The 15,894-nt window shown below is 41.0% G+C and overlaps 1 protein-coding gene across 5 annotated transcripts in view; it reads left to right on the top strand.

Moving 5' to 3' along the window:
* The window catches only part of GSDMC (gasdermin C), an 81,176-nt gene extending 65,548 nt beyond the window's left edge, over positions 1 to 15,628 (top strand). The window contains exons 5-14 of one of the 5 annotated variants that reach the window (XM_054498570.1): positions 1,041 to 1,146; positions 3,207 to 3,251; positions 11,010 to 11,132; positions 11,682 to 11,723; positions 11,937 to 11,966; positions 12,259 to 12,285; positions 13,256 to 13,395; positions 13,706 to 13,835; positions 14,299 to 14,372; positions 15,084 to 15,628. In XM_054498570.1, coding sequence (XP_054354545.1) covers positions 1,041 to 1,146; positions 3,207 to 3,251; positions 11,010 to 11,132; positions 11,682 to 11,723; positions 11,937 to 11,966; positions 12,259 to 12,285; positions 13,256 to 13,395; positions 13,706 to 13,835; positions 14,299 to 14,372; positions 15,084 to 15,323 — 957 coding nt within the window. In that variant the 3' untranslated portion in view covers positions 15,324 to 15,628. The other 4 variants (XM_054498568.1, XM_063668478.1, XM_054498569.1 and 1 more) reach the window with 4 other exon arrangements.
* The last annotated feature ends 266 nt before the right edge of the window (positions 15,629 to 15,894 follow it).

The following is a 15,894-nucleotide window of genomic DNA, read 5'->3' as shown; positions in this document are numbered from 1 at the left end:
TGTCTCTACAAAATATAAACAAAAAATTAGCCAGGTGTGGTGGTGCATGCCTGTAGTTCCAGCTACTTGGGAGGCTGAGGTGGGAGAATTGCTTGAGGCTGGGAAGTTGCGGCTGTTGTGAGCCATGATTGTGCCACTGCATTCCAGCCTGGGCGACAGAATGAGACACTGTCTCAATTAAAACAAAACAAAACTTGAGGATCAGTCAAGGAGATTTAACTACTCGTAAATAATACGAGTTCCAGAAGGGGAGAACAAAGACATAATGCAATGTGGAAAATCTTTCAGGAGGAAATACAAGGAAGGTTCTGAGACCCAAAGAATGTGTTTCCAGAATGAAAGTGTCCACTGAAGGCATGGTTTCTTGAGTCAACATAGATCCACCCCATAAAACATAACTGTGAATTTTCAGAACACTTACCTCAAAAAGACAACCATAAATATTTCTAAAAGGGAAATAAAGTCATATTCCAGAGAATTCCAGCCAAGAATTCTATGGCCAGTCAAATTATCAATCAAGTATGAGAGGTACAATAAAAATGTCTTTAGATGTACAAGGTCTCAAAAAAATGTGTCCCCCATGTCCTCTGGAGAGAATGATTAAAGAGACAGAGAAGGCACAGGGACATCACATTAAGTGATAAAGGAAAGATCGGGAGTGAGGAAAAGCGGTTTTCCCCAAGTATAAACAGTGAATATTCACTTAAACATTGGGATGTTAATATTTTAGGAAGATGGGAGAAGGGAAATAAGGAATGAGGAAAGAGAAGGAAAACAAATTCAACATAATCAAAAAGAGAGAATAAATAGTTAATTCTGGAAAGAAAGAAAAACATTGCAGTATCAACAGGAAATTGAGAAATGGGAAGATGAGCACAGGATAAAATAAGGAAGGAAGAGCAGTGATTGGAAATCAGAAGTCAGCAGTAGGGAGGATGAGAGCAGGGAATGCTGGTGTTTTTCCTAATGAGCTTTCTAGAGCCATCTGACCTTTAAAATTACATACATTTAATACCATATTGTCTGGTTTCTCTCCCCAGGGTCAAGGCCAAGGAGAGAGTCTCAGAGTGAAGAAGAAGGCACTGACTCTGCAGAAAGGCATGGTGTTGGCTTATAAGAGAAAGCAGCTGGTTATCAAGGAGAAAGGTGGGAGTAAGCAGAGCTCAGCAAGGCAGATGGCAGTGGAGGGGGGTGTCTGCTTCTCCTAAGAGAGAAATGAGAGGAAAATAACCATAGTATGCAACCTTTGCTGCTCTGCCTATCCAAGAAGAAGCATGCATGTTTCTTACTGTCCAGGGCACACACCCTTCTCAACACATGGAGGCACCTCCAAGCATGGCCTGGCTGAAATGCTGCTATTGACAGATACAGAGACAGTCTCGTACATGGAAAATAATCCAACTTGTTCATCTTGGAGTGTTATTAGCACTGGGCAAATTCCAACCCTAATCCTAACCATCCTTATTCATTTAAGTACCCTCAGCAACTCATCAGCCACAGAGGCTTACCCAAGGTTACCCATAACCCCACATTAAGGTCCTATGAGTTAACAACATCACAATCACAAACAAAACTGCAGACACGATGCCCTAAGAACATAAGCCCGAATTTTATCTACACCTTTCCCTCCTTCATCAGCCTCAAAATGCACAATTCCTGACCACACACACTTTGGGTTCAGACTCCATGTGGGCAGAAGCATCTGCGTCAGTTGCATACCTGGGTGTGACGGTGAGTGCTGGGAACACAACCGGCTCTCAGAGTCCTTGTTCTCTCCCTTCCCAAATGCTGAGTCCCAGCTAGAGCTCATTCTAATAGAGATCGAGCTCAGCTCCTCCTTCTCGCACACTCACTCTCACACTCTACTGCCTATAGTATCCTCACTGCAACATGGTCAAGGGAGTGTCCTGATGTCAGTTACCTCCCATCAGTGGCCATAGACAGAATGAGGCTGAACTCTCTCCGATCTTTCAGTTAGAGGACTCAGGCTTCTGGAAAGACTGACTATATCCAAAGCAGCTCTCTAATGAGGAGAAGGGGTGAGAATGGGATTCCCACTCTCAGGAGAGGTCAGAGACTCCTGCTGAGGGCACCAGGAGATGGTGGCACTATCAAAGGTCATAGTGAATGATAAGATGATTTTAACATAGAAGGAAAAGAAAAGGAGCTCTAGTTTCAAAATATCATCATCATCAACAACAAACGAAAAATGATGTGGTCAGATAAAAGAAGACCCTACAGAACATGATGTGGTAGTATCCAGATAGAATCAGGTCAGTATTCATTGGTGACTGAAGCCAGGTGGATTCATTGGAGAATAAACTACAGTGGTTGAAGTGTGAATGCAAAGAGGGGATGTGAGGACCCAGTGTGTAGCTGATTCTTAAAGGAAGTTGGCTGTGAGGGGACAATAGGTGGGAGGAGGTGATAACTAAAGGAGGACACTTAGCTTTGGGAAGGGGGTTTATGAGATGGTGAAGACTTGAGCCTGTTGTCAAGCTAGGGGAAAGATCCTGATGAACTGGAGAGGGTGAAGATGAATTGGTGTCAGTTACATTGCTGGACATGTATCTCCATTCCTTGCATCAGCTAGGGAGAGAAGATCTAATTTCCATTTTACAGATGAGGCGTCTGACATAGAGGAGCACCACTCTCCCCGCTAGTAGTCAGAACGTGACTTGCAGTCACTGCTGTGAGGTTAGCTTTTCCTCTGACTTCATTCAGTTCACACTTTTCAACCCTTATACAACCTTTTTGTCTTCTTCATAGGCTCTTTCCCCTGTTGAACACTTACACTCTAGTGTTAGGTGAATTTCAGACCTCAGCATATTTCTCTACATGGAATGTGAAATCCTCCAAGAAGATGCCAAATTGAGAGTGGTAAGTAAGGCAGATCAGTAAGAAAAGGGCAGCAAGAGGCAATCCTACCTAGTGAAGGTCAAAGGGAGCTGAGTTCCTTTACTCTATCAAGGTAATTTCCAAATATTGGATGGCAAAATGATTACATAAATTGCTTATTTAAATGCAGGTTCCAGGGCACCCTTCAAAGTGATTCAGGAGGCACAGAGTGAGGCCAGTGGTCATATTTAACAGGCATCCCGGTGGTTTTGATACAAGGGGTTCCCTGGTCCAGGTTCAGGCTATGGGAAAGACTCAGGCAGGAATAACCTCAACTCTCCTAATGGAAGTTCTTCTTTTCCATTCAGCCATTCTCATCTTGGATGATGATGAACAGAGAACCTTTCAAGATGGTGAGTTCCAAAGCCTGGTCTTTTTATTTTTTATTTTTGTGAGTACATAGGAGGTATATATATTTATAAGGTACATGAGATGTTTTGATACAGGCATGCAATGTGTAATAATCACATAATGGAAAATGGAGTATTCATCTCCTCAAGCATTTATCCTTCATGTTATAAGCAGTCCAGTTATACTCTTTTAGTTTTTTAAAAATGTACAATTAAATTATTTTGACTGTAGTCACCCTGTTGTGCTATCAAATGCTAGGTATTATTCATTCTTTCTAGCTTTTTAAAATGTGCCCATTAACCATCCCTACCTCTCCCCCAGGCCCCCCACCACCTTTACCAGTCTCAGGTAGCATCCTTCTATCTCTATGTGTTCAACTGTTTTGATTTTTACATCCCACAAGTAAGTGAAAACATAAGATGTTTGTCTTTCTATTCCTGACTTATTTCACTTAACATAATGAACTCCAGTTTCATTCATGTTTTTGCAAATAATAGAATCTCGTTCCATTTTTTTTAACGGGTAAATAGTATACCATTGTGTAGATGTATGATATTTTCTTTATACATTCATCTGTTGATGGACAGTTGGTTTGCTTCCAAATCTTGACTATTGTGAACAGTGTTGCAATGTTTGTTCTTAAATCTCTCTTTGATATACTGATTGCCTGCCTTTTGGTGTATATACCCAGTAGTGAGATTGCTGGATCATATGGTAACTCTAGTTTTCATTTTTTGAGGAAGGTCCAAACTGTTCTCCAGAGTAGTTGTACTAATTTACATTCCCATCAACAGCATACGAAAGTCTCCTTTTGTCTGCATCCTCCCCAGCATGTGTTATTGCCTGTCTTGGATATAAGCCATTTTAACAGGGGTAAGATGATACCTCATTGTAATTTTGATTTGCGTTTCTCAGATGATCAATGATGTTGAGCACATTTTCATATGTCTGTTTGCTATTTGTATGTCTTCTTTTGAGAAATGTCTACTCACATCTTTTGCCCATTTTCAATCAGATTATTAGATTTATTTCTATAGAGTCGTTTGAGCTTCTTAAATATTCTGGTTATTAATCCCTTCTCAGATGGGTAGTTTGCAAATATCTTCTCTGATTCTGTGGGTTGTGTCTTCACTTTGTTGTTTGTTTCCTTTGCTGTGAAGAAGCTTTTTAACTTGATGCGATCCCATTTGTCTATTTTTGCTTAGTTGCCAGTGCTTGTGGAGTATTTACTCAAGAAATCTTTGCCCAGACCATTGTCCTGAAAAGTTTCCTTAATGTTTTATTTTAGTAGTTTCATAGTTTGAGGCCTTAGATTTAAGTCTTTAAATGATTTTGATTTGATTTTTGTATATGGTAAGAGATAGGGGTCTAGTTTCATTCTCCTGGATATGGATATCCAGTTTTCCCAGTACCATTTATTGAAGAGACTGTCCTTTCTCCATTGTATGTGCTTGGCACCTTTGTCAAAGATGGTTCACTGTAGGTACATAGATTTGTTTCTAGGTTCTCCATTTTGTTCCATTGGTTATGTGTCTGTTTTTATGGCAGTACTATGTTGTTTTGGTTACTATAGCTCTGCAGTTTAATTTGAAGTCAGGTAATGTGATTCTTCTGGTTTTGTTCTTTTTGCTCAGGATAGCTTTGGCTATTCTGGGTCTTTTGTGCTTCCATATGAATTTTAGAATTTTTTTTTTCTTACTGTGAAGAATGTCATTGGTGTTTTGATAGGGATTGCATTGAATCTGTAGATTGCTTTGGGGAGTATGGACATTTTAACAATTTTAATTATTCCAATCCATGAACATGGAATATCTTTTCACTTCTTTGGTGTCTTCTTCAATTTCTTTCATCAATTTTTTATAGTTTTTATTGTAGAGACCTTTCACTTCTTTGGTTAAGTTAATTCCTTGGTGTTTTATTTTATCCCTATTGTCAATGAGATTAATTTTTAAATTTCTATTTTAGAGTGTTCACTGTTGGTGTATAGAAATGCTACTGATTTTTGTATGTTGAATTTATATTCCTCAGCTTTACTGAATTTGTTTATCAGTTCTAATAGTTTTTTTAGTGGAGCCTATAGGTTTTTCCAAATATAAGATCGTATCATCTGCGAAAAAGGATGATTTGACTTCTTCCTTTCCAATTTGGATGCCCTTTAGTTCTTTCTCTTGTCTGATTGCTCTAGCTAAGACTTCCAGCACTATGCTAAATAGGAATAGTGAATGTGGACCTCTTTGTCATGTTCCAGATCTAAGATGAAAGGCTTTCAATTTTTCCCCACTCAGTATGAAACTAGCTGTGGCTCTGTCATATATGGCTTTTATCATGTTGAGGTATCTTTCTTCTATACCTGGTTTTTAAAGGGTTTTTATCATGAAGGGATATTTAACTTTATGAAATACCTTTTTAGCATCAATTGAAATGATCATATGGTTTTTGTCCTTCATTCTGTTGATATAATGTATCACATTGATTGATTTGTGTATGTTGCATCCCTGGGATAAATCTTACTTGCTCATAATGAATTCTTTTCTTTTCTTTTTTTGAGACAAGGGTTTTACTTTGTTGCTCAGGCTGCAGTGGTAGTGGCGTGAACATGGCTCACTGCAACCTCTGCCTCACATACTCAAATGATCCTCCCACCTCAGCCCCCAAGTAGCTAGGACTACAGGCATGTGTCACCATGCCTGGCTAATTTTCATATTTTTTTTGTAGAGACATGGTCTCACCATGTTGCCCAGGCTGGTCACAAACTCCTGAGCTCAAGTAATCTAGCCACCTTGGCCTCCCAAAGTGCTGGGATTACAGGTGTGAGTCATGACACCTGGCTGTAAATGACCTTGTTAATGTTTCATTGAATTCAGTTTGCTAGTATTTTATTGAAGATTTTTGCATCAATATTTATCAGAGATATTGCCTATAGGGTTTTTTTTTCTTTTTTTTATGTATCTTAATTTAGTTTTGGTATCTGGGTAATACTGGCCTCATAGAATGAGTTTTGAAGTATTCTCTCTTCTATTTTTTGGAATAGTTTGAGTAGGACTAGTATTCATATTTTGCTTTAAGTGTTTGGTAGAATTCAGCAGTGAATCCATCAGGTCCTGGGCTTTTCTTTACTGGGAGACTTTTTATTATGGCTTCTATCTCATTACTCATTACTGATCTGTTCAGGTTTTAAATTTCTTCATGGTTTAATCTTGGTAGGTTCTCTATGTCTAGGAATGTATCATTTTTCTCTAGATTTTCCAATTTATTGGCATATGGTTGTTCATAGTAGCCACTAATGATCCTTTAAATTTCTGCTATATCAGTTGTAATGTCTCCGTTTTCATCTCTGGTTTTATTTATTTGCGTCCTCTCCATTTTTTTTTTATTGTTCTGGCTAAAGTTTTGTCAGTTTTGTATATCTTTTCAAAAAGCTAACTTTTTGTTTCATTAATCTTTTTGTTTCATTGATCTTTTGTATTGTTTTCTTCACTTTAATTTCATTTATTTCTACTCTGATCTTTATGATTTCTTTTTTTCTAATTGTGGGTTTGGTTTGATCTTGCTTTTCTATTTCTTTAAGATGCATCATTAGGTAGTTTTTTATGAAGTTTTTCTTCTTTTTTGATGTAGGCACTTATAGCTATAAATATGCATCCTTGTACTGCTTTGCTTTGTCCCACAGCTTTTGGTATGTTGTGTTTCCATTCTCATTTGTTTCAAGAAATGTTTCAATTTCCTTATTAATGTTTTCCTTGACCCACTGGTCATTCAGGAGCATATTGTTTAATTTCCCTGTATTTGTATAGTTTCCAAAATTCCTCTTATTGTTGATTTCTAGTTTTATTCCATTGTGGTCAGAGAAGATGGCTGATATTATTTCAATATTTTGGAATGTTTTAACGCTTATTTTATAACCTAACATATGGTGTATCATTGAGAATGATCCATGTGCTAAGGAGAAAAAAATGTGTATTCTGCAGCCTTTAGATGAAATGTTCTGTAAGTATCTATTAGGTCTATTTGCTCTATGGTGCAGAATAAGTCTCATGCTTCTTTCTTGAGTTTCTTTCTGCGAGATCTGTTCAGTGTTGAAAGTAGGGTGTTGAGGTCTCCATCTATTACTGTCTCTTTAGCTCTAATAATCTCTCTTTATCTCTCTCTCTCTTTAGCTCTAATAATATCTCTCTCTTTAGCTCTAATAATATTTGCTTTATATATCTGGGTACTCCAGTGTTGAGTGCATATATATTTACCATCATTATATCCTGTTGTTAGATTGACCCCCTTATCTTTATATAATGACCTTTTTTGTCTCTCCTTACAGTTTTTGTCTTGAAATCTATTTTGTCTGATGTAAGTATAGCTATTTCTGCTTTTTTTTTTTTTTTGGTTTCTATTAGCATGGAATATCTTTTTCCATCCCTTTATTTTCAATCTATGTGTATCTTTATAGGTGAAGTGTGTTTCTTGTAGGTAACAGATCATGGAATCTTTTTTTTTTTAATCCATTCAGCCAGTCTTCATCTTTTGATTGATGAGTTTAGCCCATTTACAATTAATGTTATTGTTGATAAATAGGGATTTAATCCTGCCATTTTGTTATTGTTTTCTGGCCGTCCTTCTTTTCTTCCTTTTTGCCTTCCTTTTAGTGAAGGTGATTTTCTCTGATGGTGTTTTTTTTTTTGCTTTTTGTTTTCTGTATCCATTGTAAGTTTTTTGATTTGAGGTTACTGTAAGACTTGCAAATACTGTCTCATAACCCATTATTTTAAACTGATGAGAACTTAACATTGATTGCATAAACAAATGAACTAATAAGCAAAAAGAAACCTAATAAAGTAAAAACTCTACACTTTACCTTCCCACTTTCTAACTTCTTGTTGTTTGTCGTTATGTCTTATTGTACCATATCTTGAAAAGTTGTTGTAGTTATTTTTGATTGATTCATCATTTAGTCTTTCTGCTTAAGAGTAGTTTACATGCCATAATTATAGTGTTATAATGTTTATGTTTTTCCATGTGCTTCCTATTACCAGTGAGTTTTGTATCTTTAGATGATTTCTTCTTGCTCATTAATGTCCTTTTCTTTCAGACTGAAGAACTCCCTTTAATATTTCTTATAAGACAGGTCTGGTGTTGATGAAATTACTCAGCTTTTGTTTGTCTGGAGATGTCTTTATTTCTCCTTCATCCTTGGAGGATATTTTTGCCAGTTATACTCTTCTAGGATAAAAGGTTTTTTTCTTCAGCAATTTAAATATGTCATGCCATTCTCTCCTGGCCTGTAAGGGTTCCAGTGAAAAGTCTGCTGCCAGACATATTGCAACTCCATTGTATGCTATTTGTTTCTTTTTCCTTGCCGCTTTAAGATCCTTTCTTTATCCTTGATCTTTGAGAGTTTGATTATGAGACACCTTGAGGTAGTCTGCTTTGGGTTAAATCTGCATGGTGTTCTATAACTTACTTGTACTTGAATGTTGATATCTTTCTATAGGTTTGGGAAATTCTTTAATATTATTCCTTTGGATAAACTTTCTTACCCTATCTCTTTCTCTGTGTCCTCTTTAAGGTCAACAACTTTTAGATTTGTCTTTCTGAGGCAATTTTCTAGATCATATGTGTGTGCTTCATTGTTTTTTATTCTTTTTTGTTTTGGTTCCTCTGACTGTATATTTTCAAATAGGCTGTCTTCAAGCTTACTAATACTTCTTTATGCTTGATCGAGTCTATTATTAAGTGACTCTCAGGCATTCTTCAGTATGTCAATTTCATTTTTCAACTCCAGAATTTCGGCTTAATTCTTTTTAATTATTTCAATGTCTTTTTTAAATGTACCTGATAGAATTCTGAATTTCTTCTCAAGTTATCTTGAATTCCTTTGAGTTTCTTCAAAATACTATTCTGAATTCTTTATCTGAAAGGTCACATGTCTCTTTTTCTTCCAGGATTTATCCCTGGTGCCTTGTTTAGTTCATTGGTGAGGTCATGTTTTCCTGGATGATCCTGATTCTTGTAGATGTTTTTTTGGTATCTAGGCATTGATGAGTTAGGTATTTATTGTAGTCTTCTCAGTCTGGGCTTGTTTGTGCCTGTCCTTGAGAAGGCTTTCCAGGTATTCAAAGGGACTTGGTCTTCCTGTTTGTTATCTCTGTGGTTGTTGCAGACTCATAGAGGTTCTGCTTTGGTGGTCTTGCATAAGATCCAGAAAAATTACCTGGATTTCCAGGCAGAGACTCTTGTTTTTTCCCCTTACTTTCTCCCAAACAAATGGGGTCTCTCTCTCTCTCTGTACTGAGCCACCTGAAATTGGGAGTGTGGTGATGCAAGCACCTCTGTGGCCACCACCACTGGCACTGCACTGGGTTAGACCTGAAGCCAGCACAGCACTGGGTCTCACCCAAGGCCTGCTGTAACCACTACTTGGCTACTACCTGTGTTCACTGAAGGCCCTAGGGCTCTACAATCAGCAGGTGACAAAGCCAGTGAGGTTTTTTCACTTCCCTTCAGAGCAGTGAGTTTTCCTAGGGCCTGGGTGGGTACAGAGATGCTGTTTGGGAGCTAGGGATTGAAGTAAAATATCTTATAAATTTACCTTATGTTCTACTCTACTGCTGCTAAGCTGTCACTCAAATCACAAGACAAAGTTTTTCCCACTCTTCCCTCCCCTTTTCACAAGTAGAGGAGCTCTCTCTGTGGCCACTATTACCACTGGCCCATGAGGGGTTCTGCCAGGCCACTGCATATGTTTGCTGACAGCCCAAGGGCCCATCAGTCAGTTTGTGGTAAATGGTGTCTGGCCTGGGCCTCACCCTTTAGGAAAGTGGGCTCTCCTCTGGCCCAGGGCAGGTCCAGAACTGCTGTTGAAGACCCTAGGCCTGGTCATGAGGGCCCCAAGAGCCTGCTTGGTGCACTACGCCACTGTGGCTGAACTGGTACCTAACATGCAAGGCAAAGCCTCCTCTATACCTTTCCCTCTGCTTTTCTCAAACAGAAGGAGTCTTTCACCATAGCCACCACAGCTGGGAATATGCTGAGTCACACCTTTAGTTAGCACATCTCAGAGCCCAAGGCCCACTACATACCATCTGGGTACTGCTGCTGGTTATTTAGGGCCCAATGGTTCTTTATTCAGCAGATGATGAATTCTTCCAGGACTGTGTTCTTTCTTCCCTTCAAGGCAGTAGGTCCCCTTTTCACCCAGGGGTGTCTAGAGATGTTGTCCAGGAGCTAGGGCTTGGAATGGGGGCCTCACAACTCTACCCAGTCTCCTATCCTACTGTGGCTGAGATGGTATCCACGATGCGGGACAGAATCCTCTGTACTCTTCACTCTCTTCCACTTAAACAAAGGGAATGAGACACTTTCATTTCTGTGAGCTGCACTGCCTGAGATTGGGGGTGGGGTAGTGCAAGCATCTTTTTTTAGTCACCCCAGCTGGTGTCTCTTTAGGTCACATGTCACTCTAGTCCTCTGGCTCTGAGCCTAGCTCAGCATTAGAAATTGCCTAAACATTGCAGTCCTTCTGTCCTAGACTGACCTTTAAGTTTACCTAGGACTCCAGAGCTCTTTGGCTGGCATTTGCGAGGCTTGCCAAGAAACTTGAGTTCTGAAAGAAGGAATGGGCAATTCCTCTTTGAGTGGGTCTTGTTCAAATGCTCCCTTCATGCACTGGCACTGATTGAGCCCAGCCTGGCTCTGCTCTCTGCTATGACAAGGCAGTACTGAGTTCAACGTAAAGTTACCCAGTCACTCTGCTCTCCCTCTCTCCCAAGAGTACGAAATTTCCCAGATGGTAGGCTACTGTGCTGCGAGGAGTGAGGAGTGGCTGCCATCATTTCCTACCATCTCTCCAACCCTCTTCAATGCCTCGTCCAATGATATGAAGTTAAAACCAGGTACTGTGATTGCTCACCTGATTTTTGCTTCTATGATGGTGCTTTGCTTTGTGCAGATAGTTGTTAAAATTTGGTGTTTGTGTGGGTGTATGAACCATGTAGGCTTCTGTTGCACCATCTTGCTCATCCTCCTCTGGCAGTTTTTTTTGGCCTAGAATTTAGGCAGTGCTGATCCCTGACCCCCTTTGGATTCCCACAAGAGCCCTGCTTGGGCTTAGCCCACACAGACCCACAGAGAACATTCCCCTGGTCAGGCTCCTCCATTTCCTGCAACTGTCCCCTTCCTCTGACCCAGCCACTGTCCCCTGGGGCCACAGGGAAATCAGGCTTTCTCCTTTGAACATTGGGATAGGTGTGAGTCTACTGGGGAAAGAGGCTGCCTGGGGATCCATCTCTCTGGGGAAGTTTTTCAACTGAACTGATGGTACATGTGAGAAATAAGGGGAGGATAGAGGAGTTAGAGGTGAGACCAAGAGGGAAAGAAGTAGAAGAGGAAAAGTAGGGGTAGATTAATGTTTGGTGAGTAAATACTTTTCTTTCTCTTTCCAGAGCTATTTCTAACACAGCAATTTTTGAGTGGGCATTTGCCAAGTGAGTGGAATCTGGCCCTCCCCTTCTAGGACAATCTGCACAACAAAAAACCACTGATCACCTTTGGTGCTATTCCCCAAGGTCTTGGGGTCTGCCCTCTTGGGAAAAGGGCAGGAACAGATAGAGAAGAGGGGTTCAGGGAAAGAAGGGCAGAAGGTTGGAGAAATCTAGTCTTTGAGCCTCTTTGGTGAGGAATTTCATTTCTCTTTTTAGAATACGAACAAGTTCGCATCCTCCCAGTAGGTGAGTGTGAGTTTGCTGGAGGTGGGGGTGGGGATCCCATCCTGCACACATGGGGTAAGTAGGGCAGATTGCCCCTGCCTTGCCTTTGCCACCACTGCCCTAGGGCCTGGCCCTTGGTCATATGGAATGGGAAGGGTCCAGAAAGTCTGAGAACATGGAGGGATGAATGGGGATGGAGGCAGGAAGTTAAGTAAGAGGGAGGAGGTGGTAGGACAGCAGAACCCTCCAAAACATCTGAAAAGCAAATTTGTGGGGGTGAGGAAGTAAGATGATGACTTGATTCTCCTTCTAGGAAGAATAGAGGAACGCTTCTGGCAAAGTAAGTATTTATTAAGGGGGAACCTGGGGCTTCTGGGTGGGAGCTGCAAGTCTGAGCACCTAAGTTGGTGGTTTCTATGCAAGTCAGAAACTGAGGTCCACTTCCAAATTTGCACTTTGCTCATGAAACAAACAAACATTTATTGAGGACTTATTGGACAACAAGAATTATTCTGAACCTGAAAGTTATGGCTGTGAACCAAGCAGACAAATTCTTGCCTCTTTGGAGCTTCCAATCCAGTGATCTCGCATCCCAAGCAGATCACCCTGAGGGCGCCAGATGTCTCCTGGGAGAGACAGAGGGCCCCCAACATCCACCCCTTGGTTAATTCTTCATAAACATTGAGGATACTGGCAAAATTGCATGACAATAAGGGTAGCTTATATGTGCCAAGTGCCTTATGTACATAAACTCTCTGTCTCTCTTGTTTTTTTGAGATGGGGTCTCACTATGTTGACCAGGCTGGTCTTGAATTCCTGGCCTGAAGCAATACCCCCATGTCAGCCTCCCGAAGTGCTGGGATTACAGGTGTGAGCAATCATGCTTGGCCTACATAAACTCTTTTACTCCTCATAACATCCCATTTAACCAATATGGAAACTGATTCCAGAGCACCTAAGTTTTTTGCCTCTAAAGCCCAATGCTAGATTTTACAGTATTCCTGACATGTCCTAGAAATGACCACTTTGTCATTCTCTTCCATTTGTAATGATGTCTTTTCAGAATCTCGATCTCTGCTCCCAGTACCCTATTTCCTCTTTTCAGAACACTGGATTGTCCATCTTTTTAGCTTCTTATGACAGCTCTATCCACAAAGCTCAAGCATGCCATTAGCAGAGACAATTTTGGTTAGCAGCTGAAAGGGATAGAGGAGTTTGGTTCATATTCGTGCAAACAGGCTGTCATTCCAAGGATGTCCTAATCAAAGACTTGTCCCCACTTTCTGGTCGGCGTTGATGCCTGAGAGCAGATTTCAAGCATCTACAAGAGGAGGTTTTCCAGAAAATAAAGACACTGGCTCAGCTCTCAAAGGATGTTCAGGATGTCGTGTTCTATAGTATCCTGGCCATGCTCAGAGACAGAGGGGCTCTACAGGACCTGATGAACATGGTGAGGGGCTCCACAGCTGCATAGGTCTGGTAAAAGCTGTAAATGGGATTGGTTAGGAGATATGACTCCCAAGTTACATGGAGGAGGAAGAATAAGCAAGATGCCAGGGGAATGAGAAAGACTGGGGACTCTGGCACCAGGCACAATGGGCCAAGAAGTGCTGCCCCCACTACTGAGGCTGCTTGGAATCCCCTGGGGGAGGTAGAGAGCCCTCACCCCTACCCCTTGGTTATCACCAGTAGACACACACAAATTATATGACGTTACTGTTATTAGTATTATTATTAACAATAATACCTGTCTTCTATAGCTGGAATTGGACAGCTCGGGTCATTTGGATGGCCCTGGTGGTGCCATCCTAAAGAAACTTCAACAAGATTCAAACCATGCATGGTTTAACGCAAAGGACCCCATTCTTTATCTCCTTGAAGCCATAATGGGTAAGAGTAATTAAAGGGAAGAATGGGAGAATCATAAGGTTGGTCCCCAGGGCCCCCAAAAAACTATGTTAGATGCCATGTCTCCAAAGCCCTTTGAATGCCATGATCTTTTGTCCTTACATCACAGCTCTCTCCAAGGTCAGAGGGCTCACTGTGATAACTTGTCATATGATACAGAATGAGTTTAAGGCCTAGGAAGTCAGCAGTTTATGTTCATCCACAGATCATTGGAGGTGGGTGATTCCAGCTTTCAGCCCCTGAATCCCATCCTCTGGTCCCTCTTATTTAGCATCCTGGAGACCATTCTGAAGGGCTTCCCAGGGCAAGGAGCTTGACCTTCAAGTCTAATGTGTTTTATTCCTCTGCCTTGGAGTTATTCTCTCAGGGTATCTCCTGCTTTATGGTGGGAGGAAAAATCTGGATTCTTCACTACCGTCTTTCCCCACATGTCCCCCACCCTCAGTGCTGAGTGACTTCCAACACGATTTGCTGGCCCGTTCCGTGGAGAAGAGGATCCTGCTTCAGCAACAGGAGCTGGTGAGAACTTCCCAGGGGCCAGAAGTTCAGGGAAGAGGGTGAGGGAACCAGAGATAAGAAGAATGATTCTGAGGAAAGAGAGATGATACAGGTTTATGCTGGGAGGGGAGTCCAGATCACAGGGTGGCCACTGGGGAATCCTTAGCTGCAGTGTCCTTCTGGAGACCTGGTCCAGTGGGTATAAGCCTCCCTCAGGAGGGTCTTAGTTTCCATGGCAATCCCTGCAGCATTCCCCAGCAGGTCTAAAATAGCCATATAGGAGCACAGGACTTTGAGGTCTAAGGGGATATAATATTCCTGCTCTAGTCACACTGTTACCATTTGCTAATTACTCCTGCTCTTGTTATACTGTTGTGATTTGCTGATTTCTCTGTTTTTCTCTCTCCAAGTATATGTATATATAAATACATACCTTTATATGCATATACTATATACATACATATGTGCATATACTTTTAGAAATAAAAACACCGCTCTTCTACAAGGGGAGTTTTATTTTCACCATTTCGTAGATGTGGAAACAATGCTCCCTAATTTCCTATAACTTGATCTGCAGATCATAGGGTATGACCAGCATGTTACTCCTGGTCCTCTGGATCCCAAAGATCTTGCTCCTTTTATTATCCTGCATGGCCCCTGGATGCTGGGGCAGAAGCCTTCTCTTCCTGATCTTAAAGGCTGGTCTGTAGAACTTGATCATCTTTCTTCTAGGTAAGGAGCATCCTGGAGCCGAACTTCAGATACCCCTGGAGCATTCCCTTCACCCTCAAACCTGAGCTCCTCACCCCACTCCAGAGTGAGGGTTTGGCCATCACCTATGGCCTGCTGGAGGAGTGTGGCCTTAGGATGGAGCTGGATAACCCCAGGTCAACCTGGGATGTAGAAGCTAAGATGCCCCTGTCTGCCCTCTATGGGACTCTCTCATTGCTGCAGCAGCTGGCTGAGGCCTAAGCCCTCCCTGATGGGCAGTCAGTCCAGAGATGCTGGCCCTTGCCCAGTCTATGCTGTGAGTGTCCTTATGGGTGTGAGAGATAGGGCTGTGCCTCTCTGCATTTCCAGGTGGAGTAGAGACAGTAATGGGTAGAGACTTTAGGAAATGTTTTGGGGTGGTGGAATACTCTATATATTGACAAGAGTTTATATATTGACAAGAGTTTATATATTTGTCAAAACTCCTCAAATAGTATGTTAAAGACGTAAGCATTTCACTATGTATAAATTTTACTTCAAAATAATAAAAACAAATACTGACTCTAGTTAATGGTGTGCATTTTGAATTGTTTTGGGTGAAGTGTACCGATAATGGTAACTTACACTGAAATGCAACAAAAAGTAAGTTGACTTGATGATAGACAGATACGTGACCAAGTAAATGTGATAAAGTATTAGTAATTGGGGAATATGGGTGAAGGATATAGAAGAGGTTTTTTTTTTTTCTTTGAAACATTTTGTGAGTCTGAAATTGTTTCACATTAAATGTTAGCCCCCACATGTGTGTGTGTGTGTATGTGCATATTCCTCA

Source organism: Pongo pygmaeus, chromosome 7 (genome assembly GCF_028885625.2).
Source record: "Pongo pygmaeus isolate AG05252 chromosome 7, NHGRI_mPonPyg2-v2.0_pri, whole genome shotgun sequence".
Classification (NCBI taxonomy): Eukaryota; Metazoa; Chordata; class Mammalia; order Primates; family Hominidae; genus Pongo; species Pongo pygmaeus.
This window is presented reverse-complemented; position numbering and strand designations above follow the sequence as displayed.